The 25797-nt window shown below is 43.7% G+C and overlaps 1 protein-coding gene across 1 annotated transcript in view; it reads left to right on the top strand.

Moving 5' to 3' along the window:
• The window catches only part of RYR2 (ryanodine receptor 2), a 908577-nt gene that overhangs the window by 89485 nt on the left and 793295 nt on the right, over window positions 1–25797 (top strand). Inside the window, 1 exon segment of the mRNA XM_030194683.1 lies at window positions 16449–16463. Coding sequence (XP_030050543.1) covers window positions 16449–16463 — 15 coding nt within the window.

Below are 25797 nucleotides of genomic sequence, written 5' to 3'. Positions count from 1 at the left end.
ATCGGATTTCAAAGTTATTGGACAAGTTTTGCAAGAGCCACACTTCCTGTGTCCCCCTAATACATGCACCATACTTGGCTGTAAAAGTGGTGCTGCGCTTAATAAATCTATAAGATTTTTTCCTAGTGAAAATGCAGTTTTTAAAATGTCAAAATTAGTGTCACACTACTTCTGACATTTTAAAAACTCATATCATGTAGCTCCGTCTGAGGTCCTTTTTCTATTAGTCAATTCACTGTAAGTGGTGTGAAATAGTAAGTTCTTCTTTATGTACAGTTGACACTACTTCAGTTAGAAGAACTGTTTGGTTTACTGCCAGTTTTTGAGAGTTTTTACATGCACTAATATTGCCATTATCACACAGCCATTAACAAAAATTTGCGTGTGAGCACTTACCACCACCCATTTTGTAAGCAGTAAGGGCTCATGTGCTAATCTTATGCTAATCAGCGTGCGGTAATGTAGATATACTGATTAGTGCACAAACACTCTCCACCCCTCGACATGCCCCCTCTATGAAAAAAAGCAAGAAATTATTTTGCTTGTGGTGTATACACATTAATACCAAGCTTACTGTAGGGCACCTGAGCGTGCCCTCCGGTAAGCTCTTTTAAGCTGCGTTAGGCACACATTCAGGTGAATTTTTAAAAGAGAAGGGTGCCCATCTTCCAACACAAATCGGGAGATGGGCATCCTTCTCACAAGGTCGCTCAAATCGGCATAATCGAAAGCCAATTTTGGGCGCCCTCAACTGCTTTCCATTGTGGTGACAACCAAAGTTCACAGGGTGTGTCAGCAGTGTAGTGAAGGTGGGACTGGGACGTGCTTAGGAGATGGGTGTCCTCGGCCAATAATGGAAAAAAGAAGGGCGTCCATGACGAGCACTTGGCCGACTTTACTTGGTCTGGTTTTTTTCACGACCAAGCATCAAAAAGGTGCCCAAACTGACCAGATGACCATTGGAGGGAATCGGTCATGACCTTACTCCCCCAGTGGTCACTAACCCCCTCCCACCCTCAAAAAAATCTTTAAAAATACTTTTTTGCCAGCCTCAAGTGCAATACTCAGGTCCATCGCAGCAGTATGCAGGTACCTGGAGCACTTGTAGTGGGTGCAGTGTACTTCAGGCAGGCGGACCCAGGCCCATCCCCCCTTACCTGTTACACTTGTGGTGGTAAATGTGAGCCCTCCAAAACCCACCAGAAACCCACTGTACCCACATGTAGGTGCCCCCTTCATCCCTAAGGGCTATGGTAGTGGTGTACAGTTGTGGGTTTTGGGTTTTAGGGGGGGTTGGGGGCTCAGCACCCAAGGTAAGGGAGCTATGCACCTGGGAGCAATTTATGAAGTCCACTGCAGTGCCCCCTAGGGTACCCGGTTGGTGTCCTGGCATGTCAGGGGGGACTAGTGCACTATGAATGCTGGCTCCTCCCATGACCAAATGGCTTGGATTTGGTCATTTTTGAGACAGGCATCCTTGGTTTCCATTATCGCCGAAAACCAGGGACGACCATCTAAAAAACGACCTAAGGATGACCATCTCTATGGTCGACCTAAATTTTATGATTTGGGTGTCCCCGACCATATTATCGAAACAAAAGATGGACGCCCATCTTGTTTCGATAATATGGGTTGCCCCGTCCCTTTATGGGGCCGTCCTGTGAGGACGCCCTCATGAAAACATGGGCGCTCCATTCGATTAGGCCCCTCATTAGCACCTAACGTGTTTTCCCTAGGAGTGTGGAACAAGAAATGAATTTACTTTTTGTGATTCTGCTTGGAGAGGTTTGGTCTGATCCATTACGCCATATATTATGTTTTTGTGTTAGTTTATTGAACTAACACAAAAACCTGAGGGTAAATTACTATTGACTGGAAAAGGTATTTGAGATAATAGTGGTATCAGGACTGAAAGGGAACAAATTAAAATTTCAGTTCAGGAATTCAACTGGAATTCCTAAGCCAACTCACTGGAATATATAAATACAGTGGATGACTGCAGATAAAAATAATATAGTTTGCCCAGTATTGCTGTCAGAGCAGTACCTGCCATGCAGTGCAGATTACTTTCCCCGGTTTTTATGTTTGGGAGTTGTACCTACCACACAGTGCAGGTTGCTTTCCTGGAAGGAGGGAATGAGCCCAAACCCAAAAGGATCAAAGTAATTCTAAAACTGAAAATTCCTCAAGATGCTAAGGAGCTTAAATATTTCTTTGGGATGGTAATCTACTTGAGGAAATCCCTACTGCAAATTTCTTCAACTTCTGAACCATGGAATGCACTCCTGAAAAGGGAGAATGGATCAATATTGGACAAGTCTCAGCAAACAGCCTTCCATGTACTGAAGCAAATGGTATCTATCCTCCTCCAACTGTAAGCCATCAACATGGTGAGTGCTGATATAAGTAGCTATGGCATAAGGAGAATGCTGCTACGGGAATACAACCACAGCATCTTCAAGCTAATATCATTCTTAACTTTGCAGAGAGACAATACATCAAAACAAAGAATGTGTGGGAAGTGTCTGGGCTTCTGAAATATTCCATCTGCATCTACACGACTTTGAATCTTAACAGACTGTTGACTAGCCACAAACCATTAGTTAGTCTCATCAACTGCAAATACCAACAAAAAAACCCATTTATGATATCAAAGATTACTCATTCAGCTAATGAAGTTCAACTCACTGGCGAAATTATGCATGGGAAGAATTTGCTAGTAGCAGATTCATGGTCCTAGCATTGTGGATGAAACTAATCCAGCCATTCCCAACCCAGTCCTTGGGCACACCTAGAGGGGCATTTTTGCTATGATGTCTAAGTCCGACTTGGACATTTTGCACATAACGTCCAAAATCAAAATAGGAAAGAAGGTCATTTTTGAAAAAAGGAAAATGTCTGTGCCCTGAGAATGGCAAGGACAAATCAAACTCGGGTATATAAATAAAGTATTGCATACCATGTAAAATGAGTTTATCTTGTTGGGCAGACGGGATGGATCATACAGGTCTTTATCTGCCGTCACAGTTTGCACCACAAGTGTAACAGGTAGGGGGAGGTATGGGCCTGGGTCCACCTGTATTCAGTGCACTGCACCCACCACAAGGATGTGGCACACAATGGATGTGCCACAAGGCAGACACATGCGCACAGACTGCAGTCCAAAAATGATGCCAAAACATATGATCCAGCATAGCTGCTGACTGGGAAAATTTAGCACAAGTGTCATCTGATAGCAATGTCACTTTATAATCTGTATGCAGAAGTACATTTTGTACTGGGTTTCCCATAATGGCATACTGTAAGGTGCTTTAGCATAGGTCGACAAACAACGCTTGGGCTGATCTCCCATCAAGGTAATGTGTAAGTCATTTTCCCACTTGCAACAGATGCATAATCAAAAGCTGGTATTTGCTCTTGAATATATTTATGATGATTTCGTAATAGCACTGCTAGCTGCGTGTCTTTGCAAAGAGCCTTTTTGAGCTGTTCCAGCATTTCCAATGTTAGCGCTGCCGGCGGAAAGGAGGAAACATAATTATGTAACTGTCTGTAGGCAAACTGGTCAAAGAGAGTCAATCCATACTCAGTACATAAGACATCAAAAGGTTGCATTTTCCACTCATCTGTGACCACCTGCCAAAGATATTGGAGACCTCAGTCAGACCAGTGTTTAAAGGTCACTGATTGATATCCAGGGAAAAAGTCTCCATTTCCTCAAAAAGCAAGTAAAGGGGTAACACTTGGAGACAAACCAACACAATGACAGACCCACTTCCACGTTTTGTGCAAAGGTTTATGTAAAAGACCACTAAGCCCAGGTTACCCCGACCTAACAGTCCGTGCATGTAAATAGTAGCTGAAATGACAAAGGGGTGTGAGCTTCATTTCCAGGGGTGTGTATAAGAAACTATCTGTGGAACAGTACCAATCATTCAAATGGCACATCTGACATGTCTGTAAAGAATTTTTGAGATCCAATAAGCCCAAGCCCCCCACATACAGTGGTGGAAATAAGTATTTGATCCCTTGCTGATTTTGTAAGTTTGCCCACTGACAAAGACATGAGCAGCCCATAATTGAAGGGTAGGTTATTGGTAACAGTGAGAGATAGCACATCACAAATTAAATCCGGAAAATCACATTGTGGAAAGTATATGAATTTATTTGCATTCTGCAGAGGGAAATAAGTATTTGATCCCCCACCAACCAGTAAGAGATCTGGCCCCTACAGACCAGGTAGATGCTCCAAATCAACTCGTTACCTGCATGACAGACAGCTGTCGGCAATGGTCACCTGTATGAAAGACACCTGTCCACAGACTCAGTGAATCAGTCAGACTCTAACCTCTACAAAATGGCCAAGAGCAAGGAGCTGTCTAAGGATGTCAGGGACAAGATCATACACCTGCACAAGGCTGGAATGGGCTACAAAACCATCAGTAAGACGCTGGGCGAGAAGGAGACAACTGTTGGTGCCATAGTAAGAAAATGGAAGAAGTACAAAATGACTGTCAATCGACAAAGATCTGGGGCTCCATGCAAAATCTCACCTCGTGGGGTATCCTTGATCATGAGGAAGGTTAGAAATCAGCCTACAACTACAAGGGGGGAACTTGTCAATGATCTCAAGGCAGCTGGGACCACTGTCACCACGAAAACCATTGGTAACACATTACGACATAACGGATTGCAATCCTGCAGTGCCCGCAAGGTCCCCCTGCTCCGGAAGGCACATGTGACGGCCCGTCTGAAGTTTGCCAGTGAACACCTGGATGATGCCGAGAGTGATTGGGAGAAGGTGCTGTGGTCAGATGAGACAAAAATTGAGCTCTTTGGCATGAACTCAACTCGCCGTGTTTGGAGGAAGAGAAATGCTGCCTATGACCCAAAGAACACCGTCCCCACTGTCAAGCATGGAGGTGGAAATGTTATGTTTTGGGGGTGTTTCTCTGCTAAGGGCACAGGACTACTTCACCGCATCAATGGGAGAATGGATGGGGCCATGTACCGTACAATTCTGAGTGACAACCTCCTTCCCTCCGCCAGGGCCTTAAAAATGGGTCGTGGCTGGGTCTTCCAGCACGACAATGACCCAAAACATACAGCCAAGGCAACAAAGGAGTGGCTCAGGAAGAAGCACATTAGGGTCATGGAGTGGCCTAGCCAGTCACCAGACCTTAATCCCATTGAAAACTTATGGAGGGAGCTGAAGCTGCGAGTTGCCAAGCGACAGCCCAGAACTCTTAATGATTTAGAGATGATCTGCAAAGAGGAGTGGACCAAAATTCCTCCTGACATGTGTGCAAACCTCATCATCAACTACAGAAGACGTCTGACCGCTGTGCTTGCCAACAAGGGTTTTGCCACCAAGTATTAGGTCTTGTTTGCCAGAGGGATTAAATACTTATTTCCCTCTGCAGAATGCAAATAAATTCATATACTTTCCACAATGTGATTTTCCGGATTTAATTTGTGATGTGCTATCTCTCACTGTTACCAATAACCTACCCTTCAATTATGGGCTGCTCATGTCTTTGTCAGTGGGCAAACTTACAAAATCAGCAAGGGATCAAATACTTATTTCCACCACTGTACCTTGGTTGAGAGATTACAGAATAGAGGAGATGAGCCCTCTTACCGTTCCACAAATAGCAAGTTTCAGCCCTGGCTAGCTGTCTAGAAAAGGTCTATAGTTTCCCGGATCTCCTCTGGAACCTATTCAATATTTCAAAACCCACTTTAAATCACACTTATCTTTTAAAGTTCTACTCCTGTGGTTATCCTCTTCAGAGTCATCTTCATCTTTCACTTTATCATGACAGGTCCCATAAGGAAGGTTTTTTTTTTATGCCTATGATAAAAGTTTCAGCTCCGAAGGGATTGTATGACCTGGAGCTCATTTGAGGCTTTTTCCTTCCATTTTTAACCATCTGTTTATGAGACTGATTTGTTACTTCTTGTGAATATCGAGAGAATTGAATATGCAGTGATTTGATTTGAAAATTAGCGCATTGCCATTAATTCAAAAAACAGGAAAATTGGCCATTTTCCAGTCACTTTTTACCACAGCTTAGCAAAAATACCCTTAGGCAATAGCCAACCAACCATGTGGTTGGTGTACGAGTTTGTACCTAAATGTTTAATGCATATATAATCAGTTATGCTGGTATTCTATAAAAGAAAGTAGTGCCCTGTTATAAATCAGACTTCCATGTGTGCAAACCTGAGCCAATCAGGTTATACTGTTATATTGACATATAATACCTTTGAGTGCACCTGACAAGGGATTTCTAAGTAGTTTGCAGCAACTGTCATGCATCCTGGATGACCCTTCAAATATATCAAACTCATTTATATGAAACATTCGCCTACACTAAGCCATGCAATTCAGGTATATTTTACAAGTGTTTCAAAAGGCAGTATCTCATGCATTAATTTAAATTTGACCAGACGCAAGTCTGCTGTAAAGATAAACACACATCACAGCATCCTGTGAAGTGCTGCAAGGCCTTCTCTGATGTTATGGCAAAATAATTACCATAATTTAACACTTAACATTTAACTTAATTTTGACAAATAAACGCTATGGTAGTAAAATGGGTAAGTATCTTTTTACTTTTATCATTTTTATATTTATTGTACTTTATAAATACACAAAATGAATATTATGTAATAAGCAAAGAACACATGAGAAAAACATCAGACCCAGTTAACCAAATAATAAAACAAAGATCAACATATTTTATTAGTCTCCTGTCCAAAATGCTTGAGGCAAACAAACAACATATGGCTCAATAGACACAGCCATTTATCTCAAGAATGATTGCTTTTTTAAAATTTTTTATTTTCCTTTGTCAATACAGAGAGTTAAACATACATCAAATCAGGCTACAAAAACCATACTAAGTATAGGTACCAAAAATAAACTGTAACTGTGTTTTGCAACCTGTCAATACAAACATGTATCTCCGCGTTGACTTTTTCCTCTTTTTTAGTAAACCATACTTCCCTCAAAACATTGACTCACTTCCGCTTATCCTTATAACTCAACATCCATCCTCTAACATCCACCTCGCATCCACCCATTCATACAGTCCCTCCCATCCCCTCCCTCCCACCCTTTCATTTATCCAGCATGTCCAAACAACGTGTCCACAACAGAGCATATGATCTATTATCCAATTTATCGGATTTAGAATAGAGTTTACTTTCATGTCTACCTATCTCTCTGAGTATCACAGTCAACCCGTCCCATGGCACTGGATCTGAAGATATCCAGAACTGCAATATAGTTTTCTTGACCAACAGAAGGGACACATATAAGAAACGCCTCTGGGGCTGAGTCAATTGCTGAGTTTGTAAAAGCCCATGATCCCCCAGGAGTAAGGTACTGTAGTCCCATTCGAGTTCTCTCTGAACAACCCTGTTAAGCAAAGAAAATACCTCATTCCATAAAGATAGAGTGGGACACTCCATGAAAGTGTGAATGAGGGCGCCCCTTCCACTTTCACATCTCAAACAGCAATCGCTATCCCAGAGTCCCAAATGAGCTTCTTTTGCCCTGGTCATATGGGCTCTGTGCAATATTTTATATTGTGCCTCTTGTAGTTCTGCAGATTTAGTCATTTCATACAATGTAGAAAAGAGTGTGCTAATTTGTGTGCATGTGTACTCAGTGCCTAGATCCCTGTTCCACTGCTGCGTCAGCTTCCCCATCCTGTCCAATGGCAGTGTCATTTTTTAAATCTTGTACCATGTGGACAATCTATTCAAAGAGGCTGGCAGTCGAAAAAGAATGTTATCCAGGTCCCCATACATCCAGTCCATGTTATATCTAGCCTTCAAGGAAAGCCAGTAGTGCCGAGCCTGTAGGTATTGGAGCATATGGTGGTTTGATAGTCCCCACTTCTCTTTGACCCGGGCGAAAGTGAGAAACGAGTCCCCCTCCGCTGATAGCAACTGTCCAATATGTGTACATCCCTCACCACGCCACCTCTGAAACTCTGAACCCCCCCATACCTGCCGGGAAATCATTGTTCCCCACCGAAGTCAAAAAGGCGAGGCATCAGGGAACCGGCCCTGACACCCCCTCCACCAGCACCATGCCCTTCGTAATGGCTGAAGGAAGCTCAACTTGGAGGCAGCCCGTGGGAGGGTCCCAGGGGGTATATGTAAAAGATTTGTGAAGGACAGAGGGCAACTCCATTTCTCCATCCATCATGGAGGTGAGAAACGGCATATCCCCCTAATCCCCTCGAATACAAAATGTATCAAAGCCGCAATGTTATACAAGCGAAGATCAGGGAGGCCCAAGCCCCCTTGACTTTTATCTAAGATTAATTTCTGATGACCTATTCTCGTGCCTCTCTGTTGCCATATAAAAAATGGATCAAAGAGCGAAAGAGATGCTCATCTCTCCTCAGCACCCAGATGGGTGCAACCTGGAGGGGGTACAACAGCTTAGGCAGAAGTATCATCTTCACCAAGGCCATCCTGCCCAGCAATGAGAGTGGTAGGTCCTTCCATGCAGCACAAAGCCTTCTAATCTTATCTAGAGGGTCTAACACATTGTATTTATAAAATATACTTGAATTGGTAGTAAGGTAAATACCCAAATACCTCATTGGTCCTTTGACAGGTGGGATAGGTAATGAGGAAAACCAAGGCTCCCCCGTGCGTCCAGACAGGGGAAGAAGTTCTGATTTGGAGCAATTAACCCTCAGTCCAGAAAGGTCTCCGAATGCCCATACCAAGGACAACGCCTCTGGCAGTCCTCGGGGTGCATGTGCCAGGGAAAGTAAAATGTCATCTGCAAAGAGGTTTATGCGCATCTCTCTGTTTCCCACTATAATACCCTGTAAGTTCCTACTCCCCCTAATCTTTAAAGCCAGCGGCTCTATAGCCAACAAAAAAAGAAGTGGTGAAAGAGGACACCCCTGCCTTGTACCTCTCTGCAACGGGAAACCCTCTGTGAGTTTATTGTTTATCAGTAACTGCTCCCTTGGCAGAGTGAACAAAGCAGATACCCACCCAGGAAAGGTTCACGTAATGCCAAATCACTCCAAAACCCAGAAAAGATACTGCCAGGAAATGCTGTCAAACGCTTTCTCCATATCCAGACCTAGTATAGCTTCCATTCTTCCTTTCCCTTTACAGTCTTGAATGGCCAACAAAGCCCTAATAAGATTCATGGATGCATAGTGTCCAGGCACAAAGCCTACCTGATCTTCATGCACCAAGGAAGTTATCACCACATTCAGACACCTAGCCAATATAGCCACTAGCAATTTAACATCTTGGTTTAAAAGTGAAATAGGTTGATAAGAACCCACTTATGCTGGGTCCTTCCCTGATTTTGGAAAAAGCATAATATGTGCCAAGTTCTGATACAGGCCCATGCTTTTTCCCCTCAGCTCATTAAACATCTCTTTTAGGGGTTCTGCTGCTAGCTCCGATAGGATACGATAATATTCCGGGTCAAAACCATCAGGGCCTGGGGCCTTGGTCAGCTTCAAGGCTTTAATGCTCCAACTGACTTCCTGTACTGTTATGGGGGAGTTCAAACCCGACAGCTTCTGCATTAAATTCCCTAGCCCGGTAGAGGGAGCTATAGAATTGTAAGAACTGTTCTCCAATCTGAGCTTCAGTGGTATACTCTTTCCCCTTGTCCTCCTTAATAGAAGTAACGACCTGCTTCTTGTGGGGGGCCTCACTAGGTTGGCTAGGAGCTTACCAGCCTTGCTTCCCTATTTAAACAACCTATAGCGTTGAAGATAAATATCTCTCTCAGCCCTCTGCTGCAGTAGGATATCTAGTTGTTTCCTCGTCTGCATCAGTTGCTGTTTGGCACTGCCAGTCATGTGAAGTACATGCTGCCTACGCAGTCGCTGGTACTCCTGTGACAGATGTAAAAGCTCCGCCTCTCTGTTCCTTTTCTGTCCGTCTGAGTAAGATATGATATGGCCCTGCATAACTGCCTTAGAAGCTTCCCAGTAGACACCTGGGTTCACTCCAGGGATGTTATTATGATCTTTGAACTCTAACCACTTGTCCCTCAGATATACCCAAAATCCCTTATCATTATATAGTGAGGGAGAGAATTTCCACACCCTTTCACCCGGGTCATCAACAATTGAAATAGCTACTGTAACCGCTGAGTGATCAGAGAACGCATTATCAGCTATACGTGACTCGACAGCCTTTGGGAACAGGGATCTATCCACCAGGAGATAATCTATCCTAGAGTTCACATTATGGGGATGGGAGAAAAAAATGAATTCCACATCATGTGGATATAGAACTCTCCAAATATCTATCACTTCCAATCTAGAGGAGAGGAAATTTACTCCCTTAGCACCCCATCCCTTGTCTTTCGGTTTAGGGGGTTTACAGTCAATCGACGGGTCTGCCAATATATTAAAGTCACCCCCAAGTATAATTTGATAATTGTTGTGAGGTACAATTGCAGCCACTAACTCAGAGAACAATTTATGAGGGTAAGTATTGGGACCGTAGACATTACAGAGAAGAATATTGTGTCCCCATAGCTCCCCTAAGAGAAGCACAAATCTACCTTCCTTGTCTTGAACAGTTTTGTGAGTGTGAAAGGGGAGTTGTTTGTGCAACAGTATAGCCACTCCTCTCTGCCGGCTATTATAAGAAGAGCACACCACTTCCTCCACCCATCCTTTCTTTAATTTTTGATGTTCTACTGCTGATAAATGTGTTTCCTGAATGTATTCTATATCCTCTCCCTCCTTTTTCAGCCAAGACAGGATCTTGGTCCTTTTTACAGGAGAGTGGATACTGTCGACATTTAATGTTATTATTTTAAGCTTAACCATCACCACTACATAGCTCTGTAACAGTCAGCATATCCTCTAACAACCTAAACCTTTGGGTCTCCCAGCAAAACCCTCTGGGTTGTATTATTGTACATTCAGAGAAAAAAGAGAAGGCAGAAAAATAAAAGTGGAAATAACACATAAGGTACTCCAATCCTCCCCATATTTTCTTCCCCTTCACTCTCATCAAGCCCATTGTGAACTCTTTCCCTATACGTCCTCCCCGCCTCCCTCCCCCTCCATGCACTCCATCATCCATCCACATACATACCACAAGCATACTCTTCTCAACCTAGAAATTCCCATGCCTCCCCTTCCCCCCTACCTCCCCCCCCCCCCTTATCCCTTCCAGGTAACCAACTTTCATCCTTCACTTACCCGAACCTCGCAGGGATGCTGCTCCCTCAAGCCCCGCTATAACTATGATTATAAACATCCCTTCGCAAAAAAAGAAAAACAGACCCTCCCCACAACCTGGGACAAAGTCAGACTTGCTGTTGTTTCACCACCTAATGAACGAGCATATTTAACCTTTCAGTTCAACAGTTCCAACTACAAAGTACAACTTCAAGTATAAAACTCCAAGATCATCCACGTAGACCCGATCTCCTTCATAGCCTTAACTTTTGTATCCAGCCACCAAAGGACTTCCACAAGCGCAGCTACTGGTATAATCAATGGACATCCCACATCCCATCTCCGTTCTCTTTGTTAATATTATCCATAAATTTCTTCACTTCTGTGGCCTCCTGAAAAAGAACTGTCTGACCTCCCTGCCAGACACGCAGCTTGGTGGGATAAAGCAGTGCGAACCGGATTCCTTTTTTGTGCAGCGCCGTGCATGTTGGCGCCATGGCCTTGCGCAACATGGCCACCCTTGTGGAATAATCGTTAAACAGAAACAGCCTGTGACCTTCATATTCCACCGATGCTTGGGCTTGATATGCTTTTAGTAGCTGTTCTTTCGCTTGCCAGTTAGTAAAATGAGCAATTGTTGCTCTAGGCTTGGTCGCAGTATCATTCCGTGCCCCTATACAGTGTTCTCGATCACAGCAAAGATTATACTCTCCGCCCAGAAGGCCCAAGCGCTCCGGGAGCCAGGTGTCAAAGAATTGATATAATTTTTTGTCCATCACTGCTTCCGGGAGCCCAACAACTCTCAGATTGTTCCTTCTTTTTCGATTCTCTTGCTCTTCTACTCGTCCCTGAGGTCTCCCGCTTCTTTCTGTAGCATAGCTATTTGGGCCATCATAGCTTTCGTCTCGTCCTCCCCCGCTGACACTCATTGTTCCACCTCCATTATGCGCCACGTGTGGGAGTCTAGTTTTTCATTAATTCCCTCAACTGCGGCTTGCAACTTAGTAAATCTATCCTCCAGCGCTGCAGAAACCGATCTTGAGATTTCTTATACCCACTCAGGTGATTGTATGGAGAGCGGGCTCTGCATCGGCTGTACCTCCGCCATCTTGTACATAGCCGGCCTCTGCGGAATCTTCGCTTTCCGCTGTGTCCTCGTGGGCATGCCTTGCCCCTGGCTCCAAAAAAGTGTGGATCTCAAGCCCAGCAGCTTAGGGTAAGTACTGATTCAGTCTAGGGTTGGCCTACTGAAGTGAATCCATTATTTTTAGCTGATTTTGGCAGGTTGCTTGAGGAGCCTCTCTACCTTGCTGCTGCTCAGGTAGCAGGCATCACGTGACCCCCGAGAATGATTGCTGTTATCTGGATCCATGGTCTTTAGCCAGTGTTGGCATCATTTTGGGAAAGGGAGAGCCTATTCTGAAAAGTTGGGTCCACTTTAACCAGGGTGGAACTCGGCTATTGATGCTGTTTAAAAAAGAGATGGAGCAGTCACTGGGGAGAGCCAACAGTAGCTCATCAGCATATAGTTGAGCATAAGGTATATTTGAAGGATATGAACAAAAGAGGGGCACACTGTGATGCTACCAGCACAAATTATATTTTAATGGTAGGGTGAAAAAAATTGGGTGGAGGTGAGATACTGCAGTAACCCCCTGATTCTATAAAAGTTGCCAAAAATTGTGCACGCAAATGTAGGTGTGCCCTCGATTTGCACATGCAATTTAATAGAATAACGAGCCAATTAGTGCTAATAATTGACTTTTTGCATGCAATTATTGACACTAATTAGATTTAATTAGGAATTACGGGCCCCTTTTACCAAGCTGCGACAAAAGGGGACCTGTGCTGGCATCGGCACATGTTTTTGACGCGCAAGCGTTTTTTTGACGTGCATCGAGGCCCCCTTTTACCTCAGCAGGTAAAAGGTAGGTATTTCTTTTTTTGAGGAAGTGGCCATGTGGCTAGTGAAGCACTTGCCGTGTGGTCATTTGGGGGAGAGCCCATACCACCACCCATTGCCGCACCACACTGCCCAATTACTGCCAGGTATACAGCTACAAAAATTAATATATTTTTGTAGCACTGGATATGATGGCGCATCGGGGTGGGAACTACCGCCAGGCTGCCGTGGTAGCCCGGCGGTACTTCCTTTTTAGCAAGCAGTAAGCCCGTGTTGGGCTTACCACTGTTTTGTAAAAGGGGCCTTTCATGCATAAAGTTAGGGGTGAGATCTGCTCCTAAAATTTATGCATGACCTGAAAAAGGAGGCGTGGAAATGAGAGGATCATAGGCATTTCGGGGAGGATCGGGAGCGTGGTTTTGAATTATGCATGTAATAGCCTTCCATTTTGATCTGGTTTTGGTACAACCTTCTCAAAGATTCAGTTGCTTGTGCATTTACATCATCTGGGAAAACAATTGGATTCTTTCAGACATGGGTGTAGAAGAGAACCAACACTGTGTAGTGAATGAACAGGAAAATAAGCATCAATTAAGTGTTGGAAATGCTCCTTGATGCCAGCAACAATGGATGAATCTGTTGCAGTAACAGTAAGATGCTTGAGCAACTGGGCACATGATGGAAGGGCATTGCAGATGGTAAGAGCTCTAGCGTGCCAAGCGTGGGGTGGTGGGGGCAGTCCTCCCCAGGTGCACACAGCAAGGGGGTGCATGGAGCAGGCGTGTGACTTTCAGCTCTGCCGGTCCCCTGATCCCTCTGACGTCAACTTCCTGTTCTGGGGCAGGGGACCAGTAGAGTCGACAGCAGCACAGGTTCTGTGCATCCTCTTGCTCATAAGACAGGGATGCTCTGCCCGGGGAGGTGGTGCTCTGCCCCAGGTGGCATCTGAGGTCAGTACACTGCTGGGTAGGACTCTGATCAGCAGACAAGACTCTTGTTGCCACATCAAAGGCAAACAAGACACAAATGATGTCATTTAACAGTGCTTCATTTAAATCCAAAAGCAGCCTCCGCAGTTTTTTTATCATGGAATTCAGTTGTCAGTTGTCTAAGACAAGTTTAGTTTCTACATATTGGTACTAGCATTTTACGAATGCTGTTCCATCTAGTTGGAACAGCCTGTTTAAGTCTAGTCTCAAGCTTTTAGAGAATGGTATTGGGACAAGGTTATCCCCACCCCTGTGGGCTCTGTCCCCATCCTCATGCTTAACCACGTGTCCCCATCCCCGTGTCATTCTCTAGCCAGGATTCACACTATGTTTCAGTTGGTGTAAGTCCTCACACCCAAAGTTGGGCATGGGAATCTCCATTAGCTGCTATTTTATAAAGGGCCTTCATTCCAGAGTGCCCTTTATAGAATAGCACTGAGCTTTGACTTTTCCTGGTGCTTATTTTTCAACATCATTTACTGAATCTGGCCCTTAGTGCCCAACAGACACTTAAATGGATGAAGATTCCATTCACTTTCAGAAGTGCTATTACTGTATAATCGTATTGTGCTAAAAGGTTATAGAATTAGGGGAATTGAGGATAATTCTATAAAGGGGCTTCTGTTTTGAATGCCAAGCAGGTGCCTATTTGAAGTCCATTGTATAAAGGAAAGGAGATGCCTACTTTTCTTTATAAGATACTTTTGAAGCAGGGCAAATACATGCATATATTTTAAGCATGACTACGTACATCAGTCATAGATCTGGCAAAAATGCTTTTGCCTAGACTACTATGATTTATTCATGTAATTGTGTGCCTCACCCATACTCCACCCAAACTCTGCCCATGTTGACACCCACCTGCAAAGTTGCCACCAGATTTTGGCATGTACTTACTGAACAGTGCATAGCCAGAATATTTTCATGTACACACATATGTACATAAATTAGTAGAATAGAAACCTTTACATGCATATTTGTCATCTGAATCTAGGTTGCTCCATTTTCTATTGTTCATACATTATTGTCCTAATTCTGGAAATTTGCATGCCCAATTTTATGCTTAGTGCACAAAGTTGCTCACGCAAGTTAAAGAATGCTGAGTGGAGTGGAATGGGTAGAGGTAAATCACTTGTTTACTCTTTCCAAAAATACTTGGACTAGTGGGCACACATTGAACCTACTAAGCAGTAAATTTAAAACAAAATATAGAAAATATTTCTTTGCTCAATGTATACTTAAACTCAATTCATTGCCAAAGAATGTGGCAATAGCAATTAGCTTAGCAGGGTTTTAAAAAGGTTTGGATTTTTTCTTAAAAGAAAACCCCATAAGCCATTATTAAGATGGACTTGGGAAAAACCACTGCTTATTTCTAGTATAAGCAGCATAAAATCTGTTTTACTGTTCTGGGATCTTGCCAGGTACTTGTGACCTGTTGGAAACAGGGTACTGGGCTTGATGGACCTTCAGTCTGTTCCAGTATGGCAACACTTATGTTCTTATGCACTATCAGTTGCGTACGTAAATTAATTTAATAATTAGATGCTGCCCGTTTACCGCTGGGCACACCTCCAGCACTAGAAATACAAAATTATTTACTAGTGCCCTAGTTGTTGCGTGCCAGAAGCTGGAACTACCGCCGGGCTCTTCAGCGAGCCCAGCTGTAGGCCAGATTTGGCACACTGCAACGCAGTGGTACAGGTACCACCGCTTTGTAAAAGGGCCTCTTAATGTCTCTAAAAATCACAACTCTGTAGATGAATATGTCTAAAAGTGGCAACTCAGGTAAATGTATAAAACGATAGATACATTACAGAATACGCTTAACAATGTATGTGTGTAAATTCTAATTTTTGCCAATTAGTGATCATTATTGCCTGTTAAGAGCTGTTAGCAACATTTAACACCTTGTTAAAACAACTGAACGCATGTAGTTATAAAATACACCTAGATTTATACACAGAATCGTGCGTAACTCTAGGCGCACTACATAGAATCCAGGGGTATGCAGTAGGTGCAGACTAATGCACTTGACCACATGCGTGGACATGTAATACTGGTGCCTGAACATGGCCTGGCATTGAATATTTGTGCATTAATCCGTCAGCAGCCAAAATAACCCACTGACCACCACTGGTTGAATATCTGCCCCTATTTATGATTAGCTGTAAAACATGCAATCAGTAATATATGAATTATCGGTTTGGGTGATTTGAGGTTCCTATTTTTCTCTCTTTTTACAGAGTCACACAGACATTAGTAGTATTTGAAAAAAATAACATTTTTGTTAACTTGAGAAGGAAATATAAGGTTTATTTTACTTTTTCTCTTTTTTATGTTTTTTTGCAGAAATTGATGATGAAGGTAAGCAAACATTTGGTTTACCCAGTTGTATCCTCATTGTCTGATGTTTCCTGTAATTATTTTTATTGTGACTGTGAAGATGCAGGGTGGCCAGTAGGAAGGGCTTGTTTCTCTCATCACAATTTCATAAGAAATTCACAATTTTCAGAATGGTTTACAAATGAAAATGTTTAAAAGTTGGGCTTCTCTTTATTTTGGGCCGGATGTACTAAGCACTGGAAAATTAGGAAAGCCTTTTAGTACAGATAACCCTTAGGAGCCCCTTACTAAAGTCTATTAAGATTTGCAGTTAACGTGCCGTAACATGGGATTATATTGCTCACTAGCTACAAATCAAATGTAGTAATTAGTGGAAGCATTTATACTATTTTTTTTTAAATTCAGGTTGTGTGTTAATGATCCCATTAGCGTGTGGTACCTGCTCACAGTTAATACAGGAACACTAACTGCTTCTGTTTAGGAGATGCTAAGGGCCTTATTCTATATAGATTATGCTCCTAAATTTACTCTCCTAAAATTTATGCTCTTAATTTATGAGCATAATTTATGCTCCTAAATTTATGCTCTTAAATTACAAGCATAATCTAATTTAGAGGATAACTTTAGGAGCATAAATTATGCTCCTAGATTTAGGAGCATAACCTTTATAGAAAAAGGCCCTAAGTGCTCCTACATTAACTGTTCATTAGCCAGTTAGCATAAAGCATTAACCCCCAGATTCTATAAATTGCGACTAAAGTTGTGTGTGCAAATGAGCACACATATCCTATTTGCATGCACAACTTAATTGTTTAACAAGCTAATCAGCACCAATAATTTGCCACTATCAAGCAATTATCGGCACTAATTTTCACTAATTAGAATTTATGCTCACAACTGTCTAACCGTATTCTGTGAAGTGCCGCACATAAATCCTAAGGTGTGGATGTCAAAAGGTGGCGTGACCATGGGAGGGACATGGGTGGGGCATTGGTATTCCTGAAATTTACTCACTCTGTTACAGAGTATGCCTGATCCACACCTAAATTAGGCCTGGGCATTTACATCAGGTGTTAGTTGGTATAAATGGCTGCACCTAAATTTTAGTCATGCAGATGGCTGCTAAGCATGTTCTATAAACTGCACCAAACTTCAGTTGAGGTTTATAGAATAGCACTAAGTGCTTTTTTATCGGTGACAATTTTCATGGTGCTATATCCTATATAATAATTCTCACCTCCAACGTTCTATTGGTCTTGCTGCCTGTGTTCGTGACTTCTTCAGAGTTGATCTGCTAGGCTCCATGGCACAGGCTGACGTCACCATAGCTATTATGATGTCAACATCAGAAACCCGCCCAGTTGAGCAGTCCCTGAACATGAACAGCCATGTCTGTGTCCCGCCCGCCGCACACAGACACACTGACAGAGAGGGGGCCTGAACAGCGCCAACTTATGCACAATCTGCCCCCACACCGCCGGGGGAGGGGGTCTGACCAGGTGGCCGTCAGACCGGTGGGCCCAGAGGCCTTGCCCCAAAGTTCCCCGTCCCTCCCTCCCTCCCTCCGAGTTCCAGGGTCATCATCCTCCCTCCCTCCCTCCCTCCCTCCCTCCCAGTTCCAGGATCGTCGTCCCTCCCTTCCTCCCTCCCTGCCTTCCAGTTCCAGGCTCCCTCCCCTGATTTTTAAAAGTCATCTGCACTTACCACGTCGGGGTTACGGCGGCCGGCAGCAGCGGTAAAACGTGTGCAGGCTCGGCCCTTCTGTCTCTCTCAGCTCTGGTCCTGCCCTTGCAGAAACAGGAAATGAGGGTGGGACCAGAGCCGAGAGAGACAGAAGGGGCGAGCCTGCACGCATTTTACTGTTGCTACTGGCCACCATAATCCCGACGTGGTAAGTGAAGATGACTTTTAAAAATCGGAGGGAGGGGGCCTGGAACTGGAAGAGAGGGAGGGAGGGAGGGAGGAAGGGAGGGACGACGATCCTGGAACTGGGAGGGAGGGGGGACCCTGGAACTGGGAGGGAGGGAGGACGACGACCCTGGAACTTGGACGGAGGGAGGGACAGAGAACGTTGGGGCGAATCCTCTGGGCCCACTAGTCTGACGGCCACATGGTCAGACCCCCTCCCCCGGCAGTGTGTACGTGTGTGTGGGGGGGGGGGTGCGGAGGGAGGGACCCTAAAACTCAGATGGAGGGAGGGACCCTGAAACTCGGAGGGAGGGACCCTGAAACTCAGAGGGAGGGAGGGAACGACCCTGAAACTCAGAGGGAGGGAGAGAACGACCCTAAAACTCGGAGGGAGGGAGGGGACAACCCTGAAACTTGGAGGGAGGGAGGGGATGACCCTGGCACTCGAAGAGAGGGAGGGAGGGAGGGGACGACCCTGGAACTGGGAGGGAGAGAGGGAGGGAGGGAGGGGAGCCCCTGGCACACACTCTCATTCTCATACACACACTCTCTCTCTCACAGACACACTCGCAACCAGTCTCTCGCAACTAGTCTCACTCTCTCTCTGTCACACACACACACTCGCACATTCACTCTCTCTCTCTCTCTCACAGAGTCACTCTCACACACACTTTCTCAAACATATACACTCCTTGCTAGCGCCCGTTTCATTTGTGTCAGAAACGGGCCTTTTTTACTAGTATATATATATTTCCCTGCCCTTGCCACATCCGCTGAGAGAGAAAATCTAAGAAATTCAGGGACCCTTTTACAAAGTCACGTCAAAAAGTGACCTCCGGTAGTGTGGGCGCATGTATTGGATACGTGCTGGACCATTTCTCCACCATGACTTTTATAGCTCTCCACAAAATATAAGTCTACTCCAATGTACTTTTATCTGAACCCGAACCTTTACTAAATGTCTTCAAGGCAAGGCATAATATGTAGCAATGCAAATTGATAACCTGTCTCATTCTAGTTGCCAAAAATTGATGCTCCAAAATGGAGGTTTTTTTTCCTTCCCTTTCAACCCAACTCATCAGGCCCACTATTCAGGCCATGGGAGGCAGCCTGCATAAGTGTCATGATCGATGCTGACCCTGGATATTTAATGCTGGGCCATTTCCAGTGACTGGCATTGAATATCTGGGGGCTTTTTGGCCATCGTAAACTTAACTGGCCAAGGGTTTGCCATGCACAAAGGCCCCTTTTACCGCCGCCACCTGGAAAAAGAAATTTCTGGGCATGAATGGAAATGGCCATGTGGTAACTGAAACATTTACCGCACGGCCATTTCCTAGAAGAGCCCTTAACACCTCCTATTTAAACATAAACATAAAACTAGTCCTTAGATGTAGGAACCTCCTCTTGTGAACATTCCTTTCCTAATAATTCCTAGCATTCTATTTTCTTTCTGAACCGCAACTATACACTGAGCAGAAGATTTCAATATATCATCAATCGTATCAAGATCCTTTCCTTGGCGATGATTCCTAATGTGAAACTTTGCATCACGTAGCTATAATTTGGGTTCTTCTTTCCCACATGCATCACTTTGCACTTACTGACATTAAACATCATCTACCATTTGGATGCCCAGTATCCCAGTCTTGTAAGATCCTACTGGAATTTTTCACGGTCCTTGCGATTTAACAACTTTGAATAACTGTGTCTTCAGCAAATTTAATTACCTCACTAGTTATTCCCATCTCTAAATCATTTATAAATATGTTAAAAAGCAGCAGTCCCAGCCCAGACCCCCTGGGGAACCCCACTATCTACTTTTCTCCATTGAGAATTTAGACTATTTAATCCTCCTCTGTTTTCTATCTTTTAAACAGTTTTTAATCCACAATAGGACGTGACTTCCTAATTTTCTCAGGAGTCTTTCATGAGGTACTTTGTCAAATGCCTTTTGAAAATCCAGATACACAATATCAACTGGCTCACCGTTATCCACATGTTTATTCACCCCTTCAAAGAAATGTAGTAGATTGGTGAGTCAAGATTTCCCTTGACTAAATCCATGTTGGTTTTGTCTCATGAATCCATGCTTATGTGTATGCTCTATAATTTTGTTCTTTATAATAATCTTTACCATTTTGCCTGGCACAGACATCAGGCTCACTGGTCTATAATTTCCCGGATCATCTCTATAACCCTTTTAAAAAATTGGCATTACATTGGCCACCTTCCATTCTTTTGGTACCCTCCTGCCACACAATGGTTCTAGCATCTTTTCCTCCCTCTACTCATCATAGGTCCAGTATCTCTCCCCCTGAGGTCCTCAAAATGAGTGAGTCACGGGCAGTGCTGAAGACATACTGCTTCTGGCTGCCCCAGACCTTCTCTTTGCTTGGTCCCGGTCATAGGCAGTTGTATTGGATAAGGCAGCACCAAGCAGAGAGAAGGAATGGGGCAGCTGGAAGCAGTGTGTTTTCAGCGCTGCCTTGACTCATTGGTTTTGGGGAGGGAGAGAGATATGCCAGATCTGCAGGAACCAAGGAGAGAGGAAGAAGGAAAGCTGACAGACCTGCAGGAAGGAGGGAGTGCTGCTGGACTGCGGGGTCAGGGTGTTGGGAGTCTGAGGCAACAAAAAACTTGCTCTGCTGACACCTGGCCTGACCATCGCAAAACCAGCCAATTGGCAACCCTACCTTCCCTTTCCTTGTGATTATCTGGACTGCAGAGGTTCCATGATTCTTCTGCAATGTAAAAGGCAGCAACTGTCCAATTTCTGGTTTTTGCACTTTCCTGTCTCTTCCTACTTCTCTGGATCCTCTGCTGCCTCATCCAGGCCATGCTGTGCCCTGACTTATCATGCCCAGGAATGTTGGTGCCTTTTAAAATTTATATTAAAGGTGTATCCGGAAGTCTCCTCCAGATTAGACTTTATTGCGAACCTACCTGGGGTTGTTTGCAGGCAACCAGAGGCAGGGCCCGAAAGAGACCCCCAGGTTCAACTTTAATGTGAAGAAAATAGAATGTTATGAATTATTAGGAAAGGAATGGAAAACAAAAATGAGAATGTTATAATGCCTTTTGTATCACTCCATGGTGCAAGGACCTTCATAGATGTGAAACATGCAGGTTACTTTCTTTGCACAAACTTTCTTCAGTCCTTACTATACCAAAACCTCACAGTGGAGATCCATTCATGTGTCAAAATCAATAATAATCAAGATTACTCTGAAGCAGATGATTGTTAAAATACAGATTGAGCCATATGGCATATGTGAGATTTCACTGCCAGACAGTGGGTTGCGCTGTCTGTCAGAAAACCATGCTTGGGAGAAGCTCTGGTCTGGAGGAATGGCCTAGTGGTTAGAACACTGGTCTTGACATCCAGAGGTGGCCAATTCAAATCCCACTGTTGCTCCCTGTAATCATGGGCAAGTCACTTAACCCTCCATTACTTCAGGTACAAAATTAGACTATGAACCTTCCAGGGACAGGGAAATACCCAGTGTACCTGAATGCAACTCACCTTGAGCTGCTACTGAAAAAGGTGTGAGCAAAATGCAAATAGGTGTACGTATGTTCCACCCAGCTTTGTTGTTACCATATTGTCTTGGGGGCCATGTTGTTTCTTTCTGGATATACCTATAACATCCAGTTTTTTCTTGGCTTCCTTACCAGAACTTGATCTTCACCACTCTAGTGTTGTCTTATGCTACTTCATTCTTTGCAGTGTTTGTACTTCATTGCCAATCTTGATACTTTGCTATAAAGTCTTCCTCAGTCCTGAACCAATTTCCCTGCTGTGATCTGGCCTTGTTCTTGAGTTGGGACCTCTTGGTGAATGCTAGCATGCTTTAGTATTCCTGTCCTGTCACTGGGTCTCTTGTGTGTCTATTAACCCACTGTAGGCTCTGAAGGAAGTATAGGATTGTACAGCTCAATAGCTGGTATGATGGACAGACTGGGTAGGCCATATGGTATTTATGTACTGTCATTTTCTGTAACTCAACATTGCCAATTTTATTATTCTCTTTTTTCTAAGTATATGTTTTACTTCAGCTATCTGTTCTTGTTCATCGGGTTTAGTCTTATTACTGTTGTATCTCTTTTTATAGAAGCACTATATGCACCCATGTGTCTTAAAAAAATAACTTAGCAGAAAGGTGCAAAAAAAAAGATACTTGCCGTGAAGTAGGAATAGCTTTTTGTATATCCATGTATGTGCTTTTTAGGAATTGACATTATATGCATGTTTTTTTTTAAATGAAACCCGCCTGCGGAAATGTCAGAGCATATACAGGGCAATTCTATAACTGGACATGTGCAGTAACATTTCTTTAGTGTTATAAGGATTTAGGAAACGCTGTCCACTATGGACTAGAATCTGTAAATGGCACCCAGATTTGGGTGCTGAAAAATAATGAGCGCTAAACGCTATTCTGTAAACGGCGCTCCAAGTTGGGTGCTGTTTATAGAGTAGTGATTAACACCAGGATCCAGACCAAATATAGGCGCAAGGATTTACACCAACTGAAACTGATTTTAAATCACAGTGCCTAAATTAGGCATGGATCTACCATATTCTGTAACATTGCACGCAAATTCTGGGAGCGCCCATGCCTCTCCTGTGGCCACACCCCTTTTCAGATCCACACGGGAAAATTGACGTGCACATATTTATAGAATACCAACTACAAAGATGTGGGCATAAATTCTATCTTAATACTTAGCACCTAATTATTGGTTCTAATTGGCTCGTTCAGTCAAATTGTGTATACCAATTGGGTGCACAATTTTGAGCACCATATATAGAATTTGGGGGTACATGCAGGTAGTTTATCCATAGAGAGCTCACAGTCTACTTTTTTTTTGTACCTGGGGCAATGGAGGGTTAAGTGAATTGCCCAGGGTCACAAGGAGCTGCAATAGGAGTCAAACCTGGTTCCCTAGGATTGTAGCCCTCTGCACTAACCGTTAGGATACTCCTCCACCTTAATATGTATTATCTACCTAATTCTATACGTAGTGCTCAAAATTGCACAAGCAAATTTGGATTTATTTCCAAATTCTGTGTGCAATTCAATTGCTTAATTAGCACTGATAATTGGGTGCTAACAATCGATTAATGGCACTAATTGGCAAAAACTGGAATTTACATGCGCATCTTTATAGTCCCTTTCTATAAAGATGTGTGCATCAATTTTTCCGCATGGATCTGAAAAGGGGTGTGGCCATGGGAGGGGCATAGGTGGGTCAGGGATCGTTCTAGGTTTTGTGTGCAGTGTTATGAAATTTGAGAGGATTACACCAGGGTTTAGTTGGTGTAAATCCTTGTGTCCAAGATTGGGTGCAGATCCCTACATTAAGTGCTACTCAACAAATGGCGCCCAATTTGGAGCACTGTTTATAAAATAGTGCTTAACGCACATTTTTTCTGGTGCCCAAATTTGGACACCATTTACAGAACTGAGTCTTCTATTTGCAAATGCACTACATAATATTCTATAAGGGAATGCACAAGTGCTACAACACATAATTGCAAGGGGGTGTGCATGTAAGTGGGGTATGGGCTAGATACGGGCGTGTCATCTTCTTACGTGTGTTCCCTATAGAATACTAGAAGTTACACACACTGCATGGTGCACGTTTGGTGTAAATCACCATGTCTAAATGTAAGTGCATTCTTCCGGCCTATGAGCTAATCTATAAAGCGTGTCTTAATGTAGACATATTTTATAGAATAATGCTATCCTCTGGATTCTGTATAGCCCATCTAGGGCTAGATGCACTAAACTTAATGAGCCATTAACGTGGGTTTTAAACTGGTTCTAGCCAGTTTAACGTGCAAGTAGTAAACCAGGATATGCACAAAAGGGCATTGTCCTATCACGGTAGCACTTAACGAAAATGGAATGCAAATGATCCAAAGGCTATTATAATAAGCTGCACTACCGTTGCAAGGCTATTATAATGAGATGCACTACCGTTTTTTGACCCCCTTACCATGGAAAACCTAAAGGGAGGTCTACACCTCTCGTTGCTGCAAAGGAAAGAATTGGAAGAAAATAAAATGTCATCAGGGACGTCCTTTTTGGACGTCTTTCACTAAAAAAAAACCCTCTAAAAAGACGTTCTTTTTTGACGTCCTTCACTTATTGTAATAAAAACCCACTCCAAAAAGACGTCCTTTTTGGACATCCTTCACTGCGTGATCCCATTTAGCTGAGAGAGACCTGGAGGTCTCTCAGCCAATCACAGCACGTTTAGCTGAGCTAAACACGCTGTGATTAGCTGAGAGAGACCTAGGGGTAGAAGATGGACGGGTGTCGAAGACGTGGACGACGGACGTCCTCAACTGCACTCTCCTGCTAGGATCATGGACCGGAGGAACCCGAGCCACATCGGAGCCTTCCTGCAGCAGGCCATGGAGGTGGTGAGCGGTGCGGCGTCTTCCTTTCTCGGGCGGCACAGGGAGGTGCAGGGACAGCCACAGGCAAAGCAGAAAATGCGGACGTCATCAGGGACGTCCTTTTTGGACATATTTGGCATGCGCAGAGCAGCCAGCATAACACTTGGCTGCTCTGCTCATGCTCGACCAGCCGACCGGCCGACTGGCTTCTGAGGGAATAGAGAATGCAAGTGAGCTACAACGAGCAGCTCATTTGCACTCCATTTCCTTGATGCATGGCCATTCCCTACCGATTCGCTATGGAATCGGTAAGGGAAGGGCTCTTCTGAGGACCTTATGCATCTACCCCCTAGAGTTAAGTGCGATTCCACTCGTAAATCTAGGTGTATTTTATAACTATGCACGTAGATGAATTGTTTTAACAAGGTGTTAAGCGTTAACAGCTCTTAACGAGCAATAACGAGCAGTATTTGGCAAAAAATAGAATTTACGCGCATACATTGCTAAGCGTATTCTGCAATGTACCGTGCCTAAATTCTAAAGAACACAGGGAAAAAGGGGTGTGCTTAGGGGTGTGGAAATGGGTGTTTTGTGGGTGTTCCAAAATCTGTGCACGTTGTTATAAAATATGGGCCAGTGCACGTAAATCTACACGCAGGGATATACACCAGCTTTTCGTTGGGGTAAATGCATGTGTGTAGATTCAGTCACATAAAATACACCTAAGTGTATTCTAAATACTGTGCTTATAATTATGTGTGGTATCTAGAATATGCTTATGCGTAATTGCCTAGTGTGCATTAATTTTAGGCTCCATATATAGAATCAGCCCTATGCGCATTATTCCAACATGCCTACATTTTAGATGTGATTTACTGAATCTGGCCCTACATGACTAACAGAGACCTAATAGGGAGGGAGGGCCTCATAAAGGACTGCTGTGTTACACTCTAAGAGTGATGTGGTAGCAGTGTTAGTCCACTTTTAAAGGTAATAAATAGAAATAAAGTAAAACATAGAAAAGAAAATAAGATGATA

Source organism: Microcaecilia unicolor, chromosome 3, assembly GCF_901765095.1.
Source record: "Microcaecilia unicolor chromosome 3, aMicUni1.1, whole genome shotgun sequence".
Lineage (NCBI taxonomy): Eukaryota > Metazoa > Chordata > Amphibia > Gymnophiona > Siphonopidae > Microcaecilia > Microcaecilia unicolor.
This window is presented reverse-complemented; position numbering and strand designations above follow the sequence as displayed.